The sequence below is a fragment of the Odontesthes bonariensis genome, chromosome 6 (genome assembly GCF_027942865.1).
Source record: "Odontesthes bonariensis isolate fOdoBon6 chromosome 6, fOdoBon6.hap1, whole genome shotgun sequence".
Taxonomy (NCBI): domain Eukaryota; kingdom Metazoa; phylum Chordata; class Actinopteri; order Atheriniformes; family Atherinopsidae; genus Odontesthes; species Odontesthes bonariensis.
In genome coordinates this window covers 6,723,331-6,743,392 of record NC_134511.1, presented here as the reverse complement: position 1 = coordinate 6,743,392, position 20,062 = coordinate 6,723,331, and the positions used below count along the sequence as shown (strand labels likewise).

General features: G+C 41.7%; 1 protein-coding gene across 1 annotated transcript; it reads right to left on the bottom strand.

The window, feature by feature from the left end:
- Nucleotides 1-193: 193 nt before the first annotated feature.
- On the bottom strand, nt 194-18,670 carry slc2a8 (solute carrier family 2 member 8). Its single transcript, XM_075467187.1, has 11 exons — nt 18,591-18,670; nt 18,314-18,486; nt 16,467-16,629; nt 13,877-14,083; nt 12,393-12,492; nt 6,201-6,412; nt 5,956-6,105; nt 5,324-5,432; nt 4,577-4,738; nt 4,110-4,255; nt 194-1,630 (listed from the first exon to the last, which is right to left on the bottom strand). The coding sequence occupies exons 2-11, from the start codon at nt 18,406-18,408 to the stop codon at nt 1,484-1,486; spliced, it is 1,491 nt and encodes a 496-aa protein (XP_075323302.1). The 5' UTR covers nt 18,409-18,486; nt 18,591-18,670; the 3' UTR covers nt 194-1,483.
- Between the last annotated feature and the right edge of the window lie 1,392 nt (nt 18,671-20,062).

Sequence of the window (20,062 nt, the reverse complement as noted above, 5' to 3'; positions counted from 1 at the left end):
TTCTTCTCAATCAGTTGGTTTTATAATTCCACACGACTGTTCAAATATACAGAATTCACATCTAATATTCAGATAACAGAATTTTGTATTTCCGTTAATGAGTTTACTTTAAATGAGAGAAAGTTGCCGTTTTAAATGAAGATAATTAAATAAATAATAATAATAAATAACGATCAAGATGACAAGAAGTTTTAAAAAAAAGTTTTTTATTTGCACAGACAATTCATTAAAATATTCTGTTCAGTCTGAATTCAGGATAAAACTGTAAATTATAGACATATTACAAATATCCAGCTGAAGGACAAAGAAATCTAAATGGGAATGATTTATCTGTTTAACACCAAAAACCTGCTTCCTGTACCCACAGAGAGATGAACAAGAGAAAAACATGCAATCAAATAATCCGTGAAGAAAAGGGTTCTGAAATCAAATGTTCAGAACCTTTTCTCTTCAAGAGCACACCATTAGAAAATTATTACAAAACATTAGAAAATCTGTCACTCAACACATTCAACATTCATATTTTGGTTGTTTCTGAAAAGTCCCGTTTAAGAAGTCAGGTCAAAATTTTTCCTCCAGCAACAGAGAGAAAGAATAAATCAAACATATAATTAAAAAAAAAAAGTGCCTGCCCCTTTTTTTCATGTTTTAACAACATGGAAGAAGTTTAATTTAAGTGAAAAGTCTGGACGACGTGTTAAGTAAATGGCAAACACACGTGCGTCAGTGTTTAGATAAGAAACAAACCCGGTGATTTCAGGAGCCCGACGCAGTAAAGTGTGATGCTAGAGAGAGAAGAGGCCTCGTCTCGCCACACGGAGACATTTTGTGGCTTGACAAACTTCCCTGGACTTCTTTTGACACAGTAAAAGCTCGGCACCATTGGCCTTCACTAAAGAACAGAGACCAGTAATACCCTTAAAAATACCCTTAAAGTTTACCCCTTACATTAAAGAAGAAGCATTGCAGAAGCATTGAACCCGCTCTGAAGCCGCTCTCTGATCTGAATCATCAGATTTTGGAGCCGTGTTACAGCAAAGTGACCTGCAGGGGGTGGTAGAGAGTCAACACAGCAGCACACTGGGTGCTATTTGCCATCATGGGTGGAATTTAGACCCGTCTTCTGAATAGGGGAAATCTAAAGGATGATCGAATGTTAAAGGATTTAGGTCAAACTGGCTATATATATATATATATATATATATATACACATACTCTCTGCTGGCAGTTTAGTTGTACCTCAATTACGCACCTCGATCAGTGGAAGCACTAGTTTAAAACAAACAGGAAGTATTGAACATATTCATGCTCATAAGGTCATAAAGTATCGTCATTTATTAGCTTAAACTGTTATTAAAATGTTTGAATCAGCTTCACGGGCAAAAAGGAGATTTCCAAAATGCCCACAGAGTGTCCCCCAGTCAGTTTAGAAATGTGAGGTCTTTCAGGTTTTTTTTGTTTGTTTTTTTTACTCATGTCAGCTTCATGGACCTGACGTGCCTCTGAAAATGGCTTCGATCTGCTCCAGTGTCTTGCCTTTGGTTTCTGGGACGAAAACCATGGTGAAGATGACGTTGACGAAGCACACGGAGGAGAACAGCCAAAAGGTTCCTGCGCTGGTCAGAAGATCCTGGAAAAGGTCGAAAGTTAGAGAGACTCGGACGAAGACACAAAAGCTGCAATGTAGGATTCAGGTTGTGATCATTTGTTAAAAGTAGGGCTGGGCAATGATAAAAATTTAATTTATTAAGTTTCTGTTTCAGCTTGAATTTATTCATCTATTGTGAACATATGCATCTAAATTTGGATTATTGTGTTAGTTTAATTAATTAAAACTACATCTAAATTTAGTAGGGCTGGGCAACGATTAAAATGTTTAATCTAATTAATCACATGATTTCCCTGATAATCATGATTAATCGCATTTGTACGCAAAATCCAAAAATGAATTCAAAAGTAGTGTATAGCTTTTAGCATTTAGTTTTATTTTAAATGTGCTGCCATATGAATGAAAGTGCCATAACATTTGTTGTGCAAACACACTTTTAACATCAGCATCTTTCTGTAGTTTTTATGTAGAAGCCTCGCTCCACTGTCTGTTTCCTTGAATGACTTGCTGCTATCAGTTGTGTGTTTTGCCTTTAAGTGATATTTTAGACTGGAACTACTACGCTGAGAAGACAATTCAACTTGGCTGTAAATGCAGGAGTTTTTTTTTTTAATTTATTTTGAAATACGTGCTTTTATGTTGAAACAGGAAGTAAAACCGGAAGTAGCGCCGGTTAGCTCCGTGAGCTTCACACAGAGACCGAGGAGCACCTGTAGCGGTGATGTTACCTGCTAGTTTATCTTTATTTTATTACTCCATGCTTCGTGGTGTTTGCTGTAACTGTGTGAATGTGATGCATTCAACAGACTTTTACAATAATAAAACCTGCGTTAATGCGCAATAAAATATTTATCAGCGTTAAATAATTAACGCGATAATAACAAGTTAACTCTCCCAGCCCTAGTTAAAAGCTTGGTTAATTAATTAACCTATAAACTATGAGAAAAATGCTACAGACCTTTGCAAAAGCCTATTTTTTTTTTCTTTACATTCTGCTTCCAAGCAGCCAGACTTTCTTGTAATCTTTGGAAAGGGGCTGAAGGATTTTGCACAGTTCTGCTCAAACTGGATGTTTAACCATATCCACTGAATACAGAACATTTTAAACTGTGTGAAAATCTAAAAAGCTACTGTGTACTCATGTTTTAAATACATACCACTTAATATCAGCATCGTTAATAAGATATTTCAGATGAACCATCTTGCCCAAAGCCCATCCCATCCAAACTGAAAGACAGTCTGCTTATATAATACAACATTACTAAGCCTATTAAGTTATGATATTTGGTAGATTGGGACGTCACAATAAGAACAACAAACTCCTCCCAGCTGTAAAACCTGCAGAACTTTTTGTGTCACAAAGAAAAGGAACAAAAACGAGCACAAATTAAAGCTGCAAGCAGCTGTATGCGGGACCGAGATGTGCGCACGTTGGGGCATGCACTGGACGCCGTAGTCTCGCAGCTCTGCCCACACGCACGATACCCTCTGCGTACGTACGAGCACATAATAACCCCAATGCGTTGGGGCTTTTGAAAAATTCTAGGGGGCGCCACAGAGCCTTTTTGCTCCGCCCACACACGATACCCTTTACATACGTACGAGGTCGACAGGGTGGACGTGTGTACCAAGTTTCATGACTTTGCGATCATGATAAGGCTTTCAAATCACAAACGCCATCACATGATTTTCACCACCTGGCCACGCCCACACCGTTCAGAGTTTGGAAAAGTTTCTCCATGATTCTTTCCCCCCATGTCTTAAAAGTAACCCGAACAAGTTTGGAGCTGTTACCATTAAATCTGTAGGACGAGTTGGATCATTTGCAAGGTGTGGGAAAAAAAAGATTTCCAACCACCAGCAGGTGGCGCTATAGGTGAATGTCACTATGATAATATGTGCACATTCAGGCTGGTTCCAGCATTCACCGTATGAAGTTTGGGACAGATTGGATAATGTATGTGGGAGTTATAAGCGACTTAATTTTTTGTGGCGAGTGATGGTGAGTCATCAAACTTTGAGGCGTCGCCACCGCCACGCCCTTTAAGGTTTGAAAAAGTTTCACCATGATTTTCCTTCCCATGTCTTAAGAGTAATCTGGCCAAGTTTGAACATGAAATCTGTAGGACAAGTTCGATCACACGCAAGGCGTGGAATCGGGCAAAAATGGCACCAAAACGCATCTTGCATCCAAAATGGCCGCCTTCCTGTGGACATGGGACCATTGCGACTGGAGACTTTTTTTGTGCGTCTGGGCATGATGAATTAGTGTACCGAATTTTGTCGTCCCACGCGAAACTAACCCCAATGCGGGGGCCATTTTTAAGCATCGTAGGGGGCGCTACAGAGTCAATGAGCGAGTTTTCGAGCACCTTTTGCAAAGAATAATAATAATAACTCCTACAGATACAATAGGGTCCTTGCAGTTTCACTGCTCGGTCCCTAAAAAGAAAACGGACCAACCAAACGGGACTGTTTGGTTGGTCTCTTCAGCACTCACCATCATATCTTGGAAGGATTTGGTGACGATGAACGCCATGCTCCAGTTGGTGAGGACCACGACGGCGCTGGCAAAGCCCCTCACTTTAACGGGGAAGATCTCAGACATGATCAGCCACGGGATCGGACCCCATCCAATGGCAAAACCTGAACACAGCCATTGTTATCGCTTCAGATCGGGGTACAAGGAAAACATCACAAAAAGTAGGGAAAAGGGGAAACGACTCTGCCTGAATCCTGCGTATACAACGTTTCCCAGAGTTGAACAGCTGTAATATGACACCAGCTGTAATACGACACCAGCTGTAATACGACACCAGCTGTAATACGACACCAGCTGTAATACGACACCAGCTGTAATATGACACCAGCTGTAATACGACACCAGCTGTAATACGACACCAGCTGTAATACGACACCAGCTGTAATATGACACCAGCTGTAATATGACACCTGTGTGCGACTCACCTGAGATGAAGACGGCCATGCTGGCCAGAGCCAGCCAGGCCAGCTCGGGGTGAGCTTCTTCACCGGCCGCGATCTGGACGTCCATCAAAGCGGCGCTCTTGATTTTGGCCATCAAGTAGAAGTAGATCCCAAACGCTGCGGTGCTGATTGTCATGGCAACACCTTCAGCGAGTCGAATTTTTGAAGAGAAAACCCAGAAAAATGATCACTGTTGATTTTTGTGTTTAAGAGAAAACTACAGATATTAAAGTTAGATTTACTGACTCATACTTCAGTGCAGACAGCATGAACCCAAGATATTTCATGTTTTTACTCATAAACCTAATTTAATTTGTTAATATATGCCTCCATTTTTACACAATCCCTTCCAATCTTTCTTTGAGGAACATTTTCTCTCACATTTGTGGACAAACCTCTGAACATCTTTGCTCCTTAGAGACTCAGCCTGTCATGGATTCTGCTGTTATTTCAAACATGTGACGTGACACGTTTTATTATTAGCTCTAAATTTCCCCCATTCTAATTTTTTATTTATTTATTTATTTTTATTTTTTTACATAAAAAAATGTTTCAGGCCTGGAATGCAAAAAGAAAAAATAATAATAATTTGATCAGACAAAAACATTAAACATATCAGGTTCCTAAAGCTAGCACTGAAATAAAGTAAGAATCAGCGGATATTTTTTCCCATGCTGTCCCAACCTCGTTTGATTTGTGGTTTTGGATAGATTAAATGTTTCTGGAGACCTGAGATTATGAGAAGGACCTTCCTGCCGGCCTTGTCCATGATCATCGCTGCTATTGCAGTAAAGACGACCTGAATCAGGCCAACGATCACCGAAGCCAGGTCGCTCGCCTGCACAACAACAACAACAGTCACAGTTAGCCTTTATATCAAAACAAAGAAAGTGCTTTACATCTCTGAATTAAGTTTATTCATCTATTGTGAACATATGCATTTAAATTTGAATCATTGTGTTAGTTTAATTCATTAAAACTACAGCTAAATTTATAAAAAGCAACAATCTTCGTGGACCCCAGGAAGAGTAGCTGATATGTTTATCAGCTAATGGGGATCCTAATAAAATACCAAATCTTCATTGTTCAAAAAGCATATTTGGGTTTCAAAGAGTCAGTATTGTTACATTTATTAAACCATTTTCACCCAAAACTTTAATCAGTCGAATCAGCTCATGATTACAATCATCCTTAGTTTTTTTTTTTTAAATCAACTTTTCCCACTAAGTTACAAGACATTGAGCCCACAGACAGACAGACAAACGGCACCAACACCACAAAGAGCAGAAAGACAGAGGTGTCGTACAGATGTAAACATCTGCAGCTACAACTGACGGTGGAAATCTCAGGGTCTGTCTCACCTTAAAATGCGCCTGTTCGAAAATATTCTCAGCGTAGAACATGATGGCGTTGATCCCCGTCAGCTGCTGGAACAACATCATCATGACGCCGATCAGCAGAGGCTTGTACACGCCGGGGTCCTTCAGGTCCGAAATCTGGAACGTGGAGCCCTGAGAGAAAGCAGAGAGACCGCCATCATCAGGTCAGCACTGAGGGCGGCGTTCTGGTGGTTTGAGCTTCGGGGGGGGGGGGGCAGTCGGCTCACCCGTTCGTCACAGGCGTCCTCGATGCGTGCGCACTCCCACTCCACGGACGCGTCCGGCCCTCGCAGGAAGCGCAGCGCCTCCTCGGCCTCCCGCCTCTTGCCCTGCGACAGCAGGAAGCAGGGCGTCTCCGGCATGAAGCACATGCACACCATCAGCAGCGTCGGGGGGATGGAGCAGCAGATCGCCAGCCAGCGCCAATCCAGGAAGAGACCTGCAGGAGACGTGGACACAGGTCAGATCTACAGCTGCTGCTTTCCTTTTTCATCCTTCACTGAGGGCTCACCGACGAGATTTCACGCCCGATGGTGGGAAAACTTTCACTCAGTTTGGGGACTCTTTCTTTGGCGAGAGCCTCAGAAAATTAGATTTTCAAAAATCCTTCTGTTGAACATCATCATAATATAAAAAAATTACCTAAATTTGATAAGAAAACCATCACCAAGGACAAAAAAAAAAAAAAAAAAAAAAATACTTTAATCCCACCGAAGAAACCATCCATGTCACTCTTTAGTTACAAAGTTTCAGATTCATCATATTTTTTATTTTATCTCATGTTTCTAGGTCAGTATAGGTCTTAGATTAGCATAGGCTATTATTTGTATTATATGTTCAGTATAGCTCTAGTAATTAGCATAAAATTTACATTTTGCAGTATCCATATTGCCTATTTATTGTTATTGTCAGAGTACTTATGTCATGTCATGTTATGGTAGTTGCTGTACGGTGCCCAGTCCGACTGTTGTTCTGTGCATCTGACAATAAAAGACTTGACTTATTGGTGCCATGACTTCTTCTCCCTCAGCGGCGCTGCAAACAGACCAGGTGGCGGTCCGAGGGAGGGAGGCCGGACACAGAGGGGCCTTGTGAAAACCCAGATCTCCTCCCGAACATCCATGTGCCGCTGCTAAAAATACCCCCCTCTGCTGATTTGATTGTTCCACTTGATACACAAGGATCACAGTGTTCACTTTTCCTCTTTTTCTAGCTCGCAGAGCATCAAAAATGACTGAAAAACAGGAGTGGATGACACGTCTCCGCTCATTCACCAGTTTCTCTCCGCGGAAATTCGCTTCTCTTCGCTGACGTTAAACTGTTGCATAAAAATGTGAAACTAGGAACCGATCTTTAGTTGGTATTAGTTGGTAGGAATTGCTTTAACAGTTAAACCAATTTCAAAATGGTTTATCAGAGAACAGGGTGGAAAATATGGAACTCAACTCAACTCAAACTTTATTTATAGAGCACATTTAAAAAACAACCGAGGTTGACCAAAGTGCTGTACAGGATAAAAGCTGCATTAAAGGTAAAAGTGAATAATGCAACCGTTCCAAGCAGTTAAAATCAATAGACTAAAACACAGTGCAATAAAATAGAATAAAATAAGTTCAAATAAAATACTTTAAAATAAATAAAACAAAGATATAAAACAAATCAAGGTTATCAGCCAAGAGTCTACTTAAATATGATTAAAAGCCAGGGAGAAAAAGTGGGTTTTTAAGGAGGATTTAAAAGCCTCAAAAGATCCTACAGATCGAATGTGTCAGGGAAGGTTATTCCGGAGCCGAGGGGCCGCTGCCACAAAGGCTCGGTCACCTTTGGTTTTGAGTTTTGTTTTGGGGGGGACCAGTAGGAGCTGATTCGAGGATCTCAGTGATCTGGCGGGGGAGTGGATATGGAGGAGCTCGGCCAAATATTGAGGGGCTAAGCCATTAAGAGCTTTAAAAACAAACAATAAAATTTTAAAATCTATTCTAAAAGCAACTGGGAGCCAATGCAGCGAAGCTAAGACCGGGGATATGTGGTCACGCTTGCGTTTACCAGTGAGGAGGCGGGCCGCTGCGTTTTGTACGAGCTGCAGGCGGCGCAACAGTGACTGATCGAGGCCAAAATAGAGAATTACAGTAATCCAATCTGGTATTAATAAAAGCATGGATTACAGTTTCCAAATCTCTATGTGGCAAATATCCTTTAACTTTAGATAAAACCCTCAAATGATAAAAACTGTTTTTCACAACCGAGCTAACCTGGCGATCAAATTTCAGCTTGTCGTCAAATATTAAGATTTTTTACTGTAGGCTGAATATTTGCTGTTAGGGAACTAATCACCAGTCCTGAGTGGGTAGGAAAACTCACTAAGCAGCGACTAGTTCTTCTGACCGAGCCGACTTTTTGTGGGATTTGGGCTCATGTTGGTGTGACAGGAAATGAGACGGCAGATAAACCGTCTCAAAAACTCTGCATCCAGACTGAATATCATTTAACAGAATAGATTTTAAAAGCCTGCTGATGGTTTACAATCTGTGATCTGTTCAGAGAATATAAAGTCAGCAGAGCTCTTAGATCCAAGGACTCAGGCCAGCTGGTCCAGTCCAGAGTCCAGACTAAACATGGAGAAGCAGCATTTAGCTGTTATGCTGCAAACAAGTGGAACAAACTGCCAGTGGAGATTAAACTTTCACCAAATGGAGACATTTTTGAATCCAGGTTAAAAACATTTCTGTTCTCATGTGTTTATGCATGAAATCTGCACGGTATCTTTGAATTTATCTGGACTGTTGCTTGTTTTTAAATTCATTTAAATGATTTTATTTGTTTCTCTTTATATTCTTTTATGTATTTTTAATGCTTCTTCCACTCCCTGCTGCAATGCTTTTATTTTATGTGACGCACTTTGAATTGTTTTGTACATGAAATGTGCTATACAAATAAATCTGATTTGATCATTTCATCACTTTAAATGCTCCACGTCAGGTAACGTTTTCATGCATAACTTTCAGAGTAATTCTGCAAACAGAAAGATAACAAATGCAGGGCCTGTTTTAATTATGAGGAAGCAGCAGAGCATGCTGCCATTGTCTGATAAAAGGAAGTGTGAGAAGACTACACGTCTCCTCACTGCTCCTCGGCTGTAGCGTCCAACTATGCAGCTAATGCTGTTATTCTAATCCAGAGAAAGCATATCATTCCAATGACAACCATCACTGAGACAATGAGCCGCATTCATGAACTCCAGGCATTCATAATAAGGGAGTTAAGAGAACTTTCAGCGACTTGCTTCTGGAAAAAAAATGTAATTAAAAAAAGAAAAAGCATTTACTTTAGGATTAGAAACTGCAAAATTCATGCTCATAATGAGAATAACATAACAGAGAACCCGTCCGGCTCTCAAACAATCATTTGATAATCAAAACAGGTCATTCATTGACACCGATCAGCCACAATATCATGACCGCCCGCCTAATATTCAGTCGGTACACCTCTTTAGACCAAAGCAGCCCTGACCTGGTGAGGACCTCTGAAGGTCTGCTGTGGTTTCTGTCCCGTGAGTCTGATAAGTTCTGAGCTGGATCTGACTCGTTTGTCCGGCACATCCCACACATGCTCGGCTGGGACTGAGATCTGGAGAATTTGGAGGCCAAAGTCAACAGTTCAGGGTGAAAAGTCACGCTGAAAGACGCCTCTGCCATCAGAGCTCAAGCTTTCCCAGCAGAACTTTACCCAAAGCTTCACACTGGCCCCGCTGGCTTGACTTCTTCCCATAATGCACCCTGGTGCCATGTCTTCTCCAGGTAAGTGACGCATACAGAACCGCCCACAACCCGATTCACCCGAGCAGGGCCTCCATCTTCCACTGCTCTGTAGTCCACTGCTGAACCTCATGTGTCTGCTGGCGGTGGACACGGCTGCAATTATCCGACACCTTTCTGTCAGAACCAGAATGAACCGTCAGAGTAATCTGAGCTACAGAAGCTCTTCTATCAAACGGTATTTTGGAATTTCTCCCTGTGGGACAGAAAAAGGTTGATCTGATCTAATCTTAACTGGACAACACGAGCCATTCTCCACTGCCCACGTGCACCAGCGGTCCCGTGACACACGTCTTTCCTTCCTTTCCTTGGACCATTTTCAGCAGATCCTGACCACTGCAGACTGGGAAAATGTGACTGAGCCATTTAATTATCACAACTGAAGTCACTCAAATCCTTTTTGCTTTCCCATTTTTTCTGCTTCCAACACATTAACTCCAATGACAGAAGTTATTATGGTTATAAACTGACTGATCCGTGTATTCTTCAAACCACTCGGAATATTTCGAAGCAACAGGGGAGAAGAGAACCTCGGCTTTCCCCGTCTCCCAAGACCTATAAACCTGGGGTCTCCGTCTAACTGGCTCTGCCTTTTATATTTCTAAAGGAAGGACCAGTGAGCTGTAAACATCCTTGTCCGGTGCCCAGAGCCCCACAACTGGTTCCTCTTTGGGGAAGAACAAAGGGTCTCCACTCTTAGCTTAAAGAGTGTTCGAAACCGCATACTTCTCCTACTAACGTTTTGAGTTAGTATGCAAGTTTGAGTAAGCGAGAAGTTCCCGGATGCATACTAGATTCGCCAAAATGTTGGGTATGCATCATGAGGGTACTACTCATACTCAAACTACCCAAGATGCAACGTAACGTGACGTCGCCGATCGTCATTTCCTGTCAAAACGGCAGTTTCAAGCTAGCTACAACGAGGGTAGGTTCACTTCCTGTTTTCAAAACAAAAGCACCAATTGTATCGTAATGGCTTTCCCTATGATAAAAGGGAACGGGTATTTTATTTTGTGAAAATAACCGGAAGTGCGTTGCTCACTGCGGCTAGCTTTAGTAGCGCCGAATTCGTGGGAACAAAATTGTAAACAGCCGGTATTTTGTCAGGTTTTCAACACGTTGGGGATCTAAACGACTACTTTCTCGCCTGAAAATGTTTCAAATGTTGCTAAAGTTTACAGAGTTTAGAGCTTAAGTGAAATCAGCTTCAGGCCGGCTGATTTCGGCTCGGGTAGGAGTGAAATGCATTGTGGGTAAACGCTCTGCATGCTGTCTGATCGATGAGTATGGAAGTATGGAGTATACGGTTTCGAACACAGCCGCTCTCTCTGTTGTTTGCGTGCGTCGGCCAACATTCCTATCCATCTATCCGTCGAGGCGACGGAGACTCGCAGAGACCGCAAGGGTTGCGATTGGTCGGCTAACAACATCATTTCCGGAATCACTTTTACGGTTTAGCTCCTTCCTCTCAGAACAACAACACCACCATTTTTGAAAGAGTTTACTGTGTGCTGGGCAACATTTGGTCAAAATTATTTGCATTTCAATATCAAAAAGCTCCAACTCCAACAACAGTCTTTCTCTCTCGGTCGCCATCGTTCACTGTGAGGAGTGGAACGGAGCCGGAAGGTCAACAATCAATCAACCACTTTCACGATAAGACGTTGCGAGATTGGGTCGCTTAACGTAGCGACGCCTACTGATCGGGAGGTGAACTGCCTTGCGTATCCGACATCCCGACGGAGAACTTCGAAAGGTTTAATAGCCTCTGCGTGACCACGGAGTCGGATAGCGACGGAGGAACATACCGAGGCCTTTAACCACTAAACCAGATAGATAGATACTTTATTGATCCCGAAGGAAATTCAACCATCCAGTAGCAAGACATAATAAAGCAATAAAAATGTTTATACAATTATAAACACTTTAAAAACAATCTAAGAATTTTAAAAAAAGTTAAAAAACGGTTTACAAATATAAAGAGAAGAGAGCCGTAACCTCAGATTTAACCTCTGGAGTGAAGGCTGGAGGTCTTTCAGCCAGAAGGACTGAAGCCCAACATGAGGCTGAGCATGTGGACCTAACAGCACCTGTTCTCTCAAAGCACCCAGAACAGTTGCTGGTTCCATCTCAACTCTAAACACCAGAGGAGTCATGATAAAACCAGATAACCCACCTCACACAAAACCCGCCAACTTTTATTTGGAAAACACGAATGGCATCCAGCTAACAAGGTTAGCAAGAAGCAGCTATTTTCATACGGGTCAAGCAGTGGAGGATAGCAGAGGAATCCCATCATATCTGATCCCCCTGATGGCCAGCCTGCGTTAACATGATTGATTTAGAGCTTCAAAGCAGTTGGGCAACTTCAGATAAAAAACACTTTAAAGCAGACGGTGCCGTCACAGGAGGTTTGACAGAATGATAAACAAACAATCAGGCGGCAGAAACACAGAAGAAGAAGAAGAAGGTTATGTTGCTGCAGCATCATCAAAGACGCTTAATGATTCACAGCGTGTGTGTGTGTGGCTGAGTTACGTCACACAGTCTCATGAACCTCGCGTGAGATGTTACAAAACAGGTTTATAAAACAGCGTTACATACCTGCAAAGTAAACTCCCATGATGCCGATCACCACCATGAGCTGCACACAGGAGCCTAGCTTCCCGCGGACCTTCTCGTGAGCCGTCTCAGAAATATAGAGCTGAGAGAGGAGATAAAACAAAAAAAAAAGGGATTACAAGAGAGGGAAATAACAATTAAGTGCAACTTATGCTCAGGGACATTTTAGGCTCTTAACCCAAAGAAACGCAAATTCAATGTGCAGATTTTAGAGGCCAAAACCAGAAAAAGATTCGCACTTTGGCTTTGAAAATTATTTCCAAAACTAATCATCAACATTGTTATATAATGTATAATATCATAGCCTAGAGATGAAAAAAAACTGACTTTATTCTGTTCAACAAAAGTTTAAGCAAGAAACCATTCTGCATTCAGACTAAAGAAGCAACTCAAATGTTCTTTTAGTTAAGGATTCTTCACTGTAAGATTAACTGAAATTATTCAAGGTTTTCTCCTTATCTTGACCTAAAAAAATCCTTAAAAACGAGCTAAACTGTTGCACAAAAGACCTTAACAACCAACTTAAGACAAACTTCTGGATGCACTTAATGACAAGTGATTGATTTTGTGTTGCAGACATCAACAGTGTGCAGTTTTGTCTGAGGTCAGAGGTCTTTCAGTCCAAGTTATTTCACGTCCTAAAGGCCACGAAAACACCCCCCCCCCATATCATTCTCAGTCTCAGTTGTCTTATTGTGTGCAGAACAAAGGTGAAATTCAATCAGGAGTCTCGTGTAAAATAAGTTCTGTTACACTGTGAAAAAGATCTGTGAACCGCTTGTGTGAGACAGCATTTAAAACTAGAAACTTACCCCCATAAAAATCTTACAACGCCATAAAAACATTAACAATTTTCCTCAGCTGAGGACACAGTTTAAGTCTGTTAAACAGCCTGCAGCTGAGGAGAAATTAAGCCTTTGGTGAAACTTTTAAAGAGAAAATTAAGGTGCTTTGTGCAGCAAGATATTTAATAGATATTAAATATAATAGATAAATTAAATAATCTAAAAATTAAATAACAACAATAATAATAATAAAAATAATAGATAATAAATTAAATAATAGATACAGATATTTAATTTTTACATTGTACCTGGGGTTGAACTACACATTTCTGTTTGTGCAATTTCCCGAAGGCTGAGTGCAATATTTAGCAATATTTTTGCACCAAGTGCATTTTATTTATTTTGTTATTATTATTTATTATTGTTTTTATTATTTTTTGATTCCGAGTGCTGGCACATAGCACTTCCATACCTATTTATATTGTATAGTACTGTATAGCTTTAAAAATTTTAGCACTGTTGACCGGAAGCTTGACTTTTCGTTGTCAAAACTCACCTGTGTTTTTTTGTGCAATGACAATAAAAAAAGTCTAAGTCTAAGAAGTGTCTTTACATTGAGGCCGCAGGTCACATGGTATACAAAAAGAGGAACTCAGATAAAAACAGCCAGGTGTGTCTTACAGGGACGACCAGAGACGTGACTCCGCTGGCGAGGCCGGTGAGCACCCTGCCGACGTAAAGCATCCACACGTTCTGCGCGGCGATGATGACGGTGAAGCCAAAGACGAAGGGCAGCACGCAGAACATCAGACTGAGCTTCCTGCCGATCTTCTCCACCATCCAGCCGCCCAGCAGCCCGCCCAGCGCCGCTCCAACCGTCACGATGGACTGAAAATCAGAAGAAGAAACACGAGAATTTACTTCTGAAGCCTCAATTTCACTCTGAAGCAAATGAATGCTGAAATGTACGTAGAGATGATAGGAACTGTAAATTATTAGCATTTGGTGAAGCCTCTCTGTCATGTCTGTCTGTGATATTCATCTGGAAGTTCTGTGAATTTTAAATGGAAGGCCCAGAAAAGGGAAATCTGGAATATGTTGCTTCATTCCAGCTGCTCAGCAGTCCCTGGTTGCTGTTGTTGTTGTCCGGTTCTCCTCTTCATGATGCTCCGTACATGTTCAGCAGGAGACAGATGTGGACAGATGTGGGCTGCAGGCAGGCCGGTGGAGCTCACACACAGGCTGTGTTCGAAACCGCATACTTCCATACTACATACTCATCGATCAGACAGTATGCAGAGCGTTTACCCACAATGCATTTCGCTCCTGCCCGAGCCGAAATCAGCCGGCCTGAAGCTGATTTCTCTTCAGCTCTAAACTCTGTAAACTTTAGCAACATTTGAAACATTTTCAGGCGAGAAAGTAGTCGTTTAGATCCCCAACGTGTTGAAAACCTGACAAAATACCGGCTATTTACAATTATTTACAAAAAGTTAGTAGGAGTAGTATGCGGTTTCGAACACACACTGTGTGTGCATTAAGCTGCTGGAAGTCCTGCAGAATGAGGTCTTTCCCTCCTGGGGAAAGACGTCACCTGGATGGCAGCATCCGTCTCTCCAGAACTCCAACATCCAGCTCTGCATCAGTGGCACCTTCACACAGATGAAGCCCTCCCTGCCATGGACCCTGATGCCCCCCCACACCATCACAGACGCTGGCTTTAAACCTTTCTCTGAGAACAGCCTGGATGCTCTTTCTCAGCAGTTTGTCCCAGAAGCAGCTGAAACGTGGACTCATCTGCCCACAGAACACGTGTCCACTGTCTTTCTTTCCATCTGAGATGAGCTGGTGTCCAGAGAACTGGGCCATGTTCCTGCTCAGAGCTGATATATGGCTTCCTGCTGGTGTGGTGCAGCTTCAGCTCACATTTCTGGATGCTGAGGTGGACCGTGTTGAGTGGAAATGGTTCTCCCAGCTCCTCCTGAGCCCATGTGGCTGTATGGATCATGGTGGCGTGATGACGGTTTCTCATGCAGCGCTGCCTGAGGGCTCCTCATCCAGCAGAGGTTTCTGTCCTCGGCCTTTAACCACTGAGACTCCCTGAATCTTTCCAAAACATTCTGCTCTGTAGATGCTGAAAGAACAAAGTTCTTCACAGTCTTCCTCTCAGAAAGACTAAACCTTTGGTGGATGCTCCTTTTATACCCAATCCTGACACCCTCACCTGTCACCAGGTAACCTGCTGATTGGAGAATCCTCCAGAACGTTGTGACTTGATCTGTTAACATTTTCTAAATAGAATAAATCTGTCAGGACACTGAAATTAATTTCTTTTGACTTGTAACTGTGAGACAAAGGTTCAAGCTTATAAATGTGTGTTTTGCCTTTAAGTGATATTTTAGACTGGAACTACTACGCTGAGAAGACAATTCAACTTGGCAGTGTTTACAGATGACTTTGGTTCTGTCGACTCCGCCGTCTGGAAGAACTTTAAAATGAAAATGGCCGAGTAAAAGTTCCGTACCCTTCTCCATGTTTGGTGGATCCGCCGATTACTTTCTTTTCCGGTTCCGCAGCAGACAGCAGCGGACTTTTACAAAATAAAAGCCTGTGAGTAACAGACTTTTACAAAATAAAAGCCTGTGAGCAACAGACTTTTACAATAATAAAATAATTAATAAAACAGGGGTGGTTGTAGTGGGTTGAGCAGGCGCCCCATGTACAAGAGGCTACAGTCCTCGCTGCAGCTGGCCCCGGTTCGAGTCCCGCATCAGACGGCCCTGTGCTGCGTGTCGTTCCCCCTCTCTCTGCCCCCTGCTTCCTGTCTCTGAACTTTCCTATCCATTAAAAAGGCATAAAAGCCCGTTTTTTTTTAAAATGCGTGATAAAATATTTATCGCCGTTAAATAATGAATGAGTTAATGTGATAATAACGAGTTAACTCACCCAGCCCTAATAAATATATATATTTCATTCTGAATGATACTTTATGATGCCATTAAAACTGTTTAAAATGACACGTCACAATCATAATAACTCAATTTTGGTCAAAACTATCAACCTTTCGGCACATTTCAAATTCATCTTCGCATTTCTTTTGACTGGTTTCAGACTTTTGTTGCTGTGAGGGCATTTTTCTCTGTGCTGTAACGAGTTTTTAACTCCAACATGTTTTCAGACAGCATGTGATGACAGAAAACTGCTGATGGCATCTAAAATCAGCTCTGCTTCGAGGCATGTGATGTTAAATCAGCACGGCTGTCGTCATTACCCCAAACCAGGAGGCCTGGACGTCGTCCAGCCTCAGCCGAGGGTCAGAGGTCCTGGTGAGCTCAGGGATGGCCGGCGAGCTGTAGCCCAGCACGAAGCCGAAGCTCATGGGACCCAGAACGGAGATAAAAGTCGCCAGATACAGCTTCCCATTCTTAACTTTGCTGTGGAAAGAAAGAGGAAGAGGGCATTATAGTCTGAAATCTGCTCACGTTATGCAGTTTTTAAGCATTAAATAACACATTTAATCATCCGTCTTCTTTGCTCTAATATTTATTTATGACAACACTTAGATAATAGATATTTTAAGAATGGTTGATGTGGTCTTAGATTAGATTGACGGATGGAACAGAGAAGGAACACATCAGTTCTCTGATGAATGGAGGTAAAAAGGTGGAAACATGCAGCTTTTTAAAGCTCGAGGAAGTTTTAGTTTCAGAACTATAAACGATCTAAACCTTTAATCTGCATGAATTAATGTGAGATGACAAACTTTCGTGAGGTCAAACCAGGCTGTAGAGATTTTATGTTCTATTAACTTTCTGTTTTTTTCTAAAATGGGTAAACAAAAGGATTTTTTTAGCCTAAAAGAACACCAACTGACTGCAGTTGTGGTTATTATATCATCGACAATTTAACAATCTTAATCACAATTTGACATAATCACTGATCTGGCAAAACAAGCAATTTAAAGACGTCAGAATGGGCTTTGGAAACGGTTGCCAGATTTGGAAAAACAGCTGCGTGTCAGTGAGAATCGAGTCTATTAAAACAGACCTGGAAATGCTTCAGTCTTAGGTTGAAGCAGTTTGAAATGTTGACCGTTTAAACAAAGTTTTTATGTGAACTTCAAATAAGACAAAACAGAGTTAGTTCAGTTCTGAGCAGCTTTAAAGTGAATATCTGCTCTGAGCTCCTTTCTCCTCCAGCACAGCCTGAACCCTCTCAGACGAGCTTTCTGTCCTTTCTTTAAGGAGTCTTCAGGAATAGTTCTCCAGGCTTCTTGAAGGACATCCCAAAGCTCTTCTTTGGATGTGGGCTGCCTTTTGTTGCGTTCTCTGCCAGCATGATCCCACACTGCTTCAGTAATGTTGAGCTCCGGGCTCTGGGGAGGATTCATCCCTCCATCAGACCTGCTGCCACTGATTTTCAGCCCACTTCTTGTGTCCTTTGGCACAGCTCAGCCTTTTCTCCCTGTTTCCCTTCCTTAAGAACGGCTTCTTGACAGCCACCCTTCCATGGAGCCCATTTCTGATGAGGCTTGGGCCAACAGCAGATGGATCAGCTGAAGGTCCAGATGCATCTCTCAGCTCCTGTGTCAGGTCTTTGCTGGATGTTTTCCTCTTTCTTAAGGACATCACTTTCAGATACTGTTCATTTTTTAGGCCAGTCACTCCTTCTTTTGTCCAGTTTCCTTAAATGTTTTAAGGACACACTGCACACCATGCTGAGATATGCCAAGTTTTCAGCTAACAGCTCTTTGGGAATCACCTTGTTGCTGCAGAAATCCTGTTTTCTGTCTGTCACACTGTGTTATCTTTGCTGTTTTTCACACATGCAGCTAAAGACATGGGAACAAATGATGTGTCTCTGTGACAGGCTGCTGGGAACAAAGTGCCTAAAGACCCAGTTTCTGCTTGAATGATTCACAGGTCAGAGTTAAGTGGCTTAACAAAGAAAAATAAACAAACATTCTTTTAAAGATAGAAGGAAAATAGAGAAAAAGATTACATTAAGCAAACCTGGAGAACTGTTGCTCACGTGAGTGTGATCATGTCATTAAAATGAAAAACAGTGATGTAGTGCTGTGAGTGCAGCAGGTATGTGCAGGACTCGGTGTCAGCTGACCTCAGGTAAGCGTCCTGCTCTGAAATGAGTCCAGTGGGACTCTCATCTCCGCTCTCTCCGTCCAGCAGCCTCCTTCTCTCGCTCTGGCTGTCCATACTGACCCACGCGTAGTGTTTACCTTCTCCTCCCGGATCACCTTCTGCACGAATCTCCCGTCAGGCGAAGCTGAAACGCTGAGCAGAGAAACAATAATGGTTACTTTAATAAACGGCTGCCTCTCAGCCACACAGGGGCTGAACGAAAAACGAAACTGTGTCGTTTAGGCACAACAACTCACCACCAAATCGGTTAGGAGGATCTTTGTTTCCTCCGCCGGTGCTTCGCAAACATTTGTGTCAGCTGATCGCACAGTGTGCCTATCATTTCCGGTTTGTGTCCTTTTCAAAATAAAAGTTTCGCGAGCCGGCCTAAGTTCACTGTTTATAACCCACTTAGTTTTGAGTACGCATTGAATATACCCATTTCAAAATACTCCCTGGTGTCCGTTATATTAAACATTGTACAGCTAGTATTTTTCCCCAAGAAGGCAAAGCCGTGACCTGCCATTGTTAAGTTATAGCAGAACATAACGACTGAACTCTATCTAATTATCTATCTATCTATCTATCTATCTATCTATCTATCTACACTTCTTTCCAACATATTTAATTAATCAAGTAAGCTAACTAACTGTATCATCTTTAAAACTTTACTAGCAAGCAACATACTGTAAATGGTGTGGTATACATAGCCTAAACGTTACACAATAAGTGTGTGAGCAGAATAATGGCTCATTTTCATAGTTTATTAAAAATTTTACTTACTTACTTACCTACTGCATCACAATTCACGACCAATAGCGTTGGATTTGTGGGTTAAACAGCATCCCGGAAGTGGTGAAACAACACCGGAAGTGGAAGAGCGGCACACTCTCGCTTCAAGTAAAAGCTCTCTGATTGGTTGATAACCGGCTCTAAAGTTTTGAGCCGGTTTCCGTGGAAACGTACAGGTTCAACATTTCAACATGGACACATCTGAGGAGACAAATAACGAAAAGGTAAAGAAATGGCTGCAAATAGAAATATTCCCCAAAGTTTCTGCTGCTTTAAAAGAAAGTAAGATGGTAAGATTTTTGCATTGCTGATGAAAGTTAGGGGAATATTACATTTACTGCTTATTTTCTTTCTATTATAGCCCATAAATTAAATATATTTTAAATAAAATTTTATCTAATTCGTATTTATGGTTCAATTGTACCCTTTTTCTTAGAAAGGAACAGTTTTACAGTTAACTTATCTGCCTCTAGCGTTTTAACATTGCAAATCCAGAAGCTATATGAGATCAAACTGACAGCTTTCCTCACTCTCTCAGTTATTTGCCCCTTTTATTGAGTTTTCCCTCTTTCGTTTGTTTGTTTGAATTCAGAACTCAACCCTTTTGTGCTTTTGGCCCAGAGGTGGGTTCGGAGCAGGGCTCGAGCACAGTATTATAAATATATATTTATGCTTCTTTTATTGTTTAATTTCTATTTCTTTTACAATCTGTAAAGCAATATGTTCAATATTCAGTTCATTTGAAAAGTTCATTAAAAAAAGGGGTTTCCAGAAGCAGCTCATGTGGCTCCCTAATGGGCTTCAGTCTTAGGTGGGTCGTGTTTGTCATTTGGTATAAAATCGTTTTGAATCTCTGCTCCGTTGTGTATCAGCACATGGGGGCGCAGAGTTTATGCCCCACTGAGGAGGAGCTGGACAAGGCCAGGAGAAAAAATAC

What these genes read in the sequence shown, in the direction of transcription:
- slc2a8 (XM_075467187.1), bottom strand. Translation starts at nt 18,408, where the DNA reads ATGGACAGCCAGAGCGAGAGAAGGAGGCTGCTGGACGGAGAGAGCGGA. An exon ending in GGTCCTTCTCATAATCTCAG is followed by an intron (nt 4,739 to 5,323) that starts GTCTCCAGAAAC and finishes GACTCGCTGAAG; the next exon opens with GTGTTGCCATGACAATCAGC. An exon ending in AATCCTTCCAAGATATGATG is followed by an intron (nt 1,631 to 4,109) that starts GTGAGTGCTGAA and finishes GACCTTTTCCAG; the next exon opens with GATCTTCTGACCAGCGCAGG.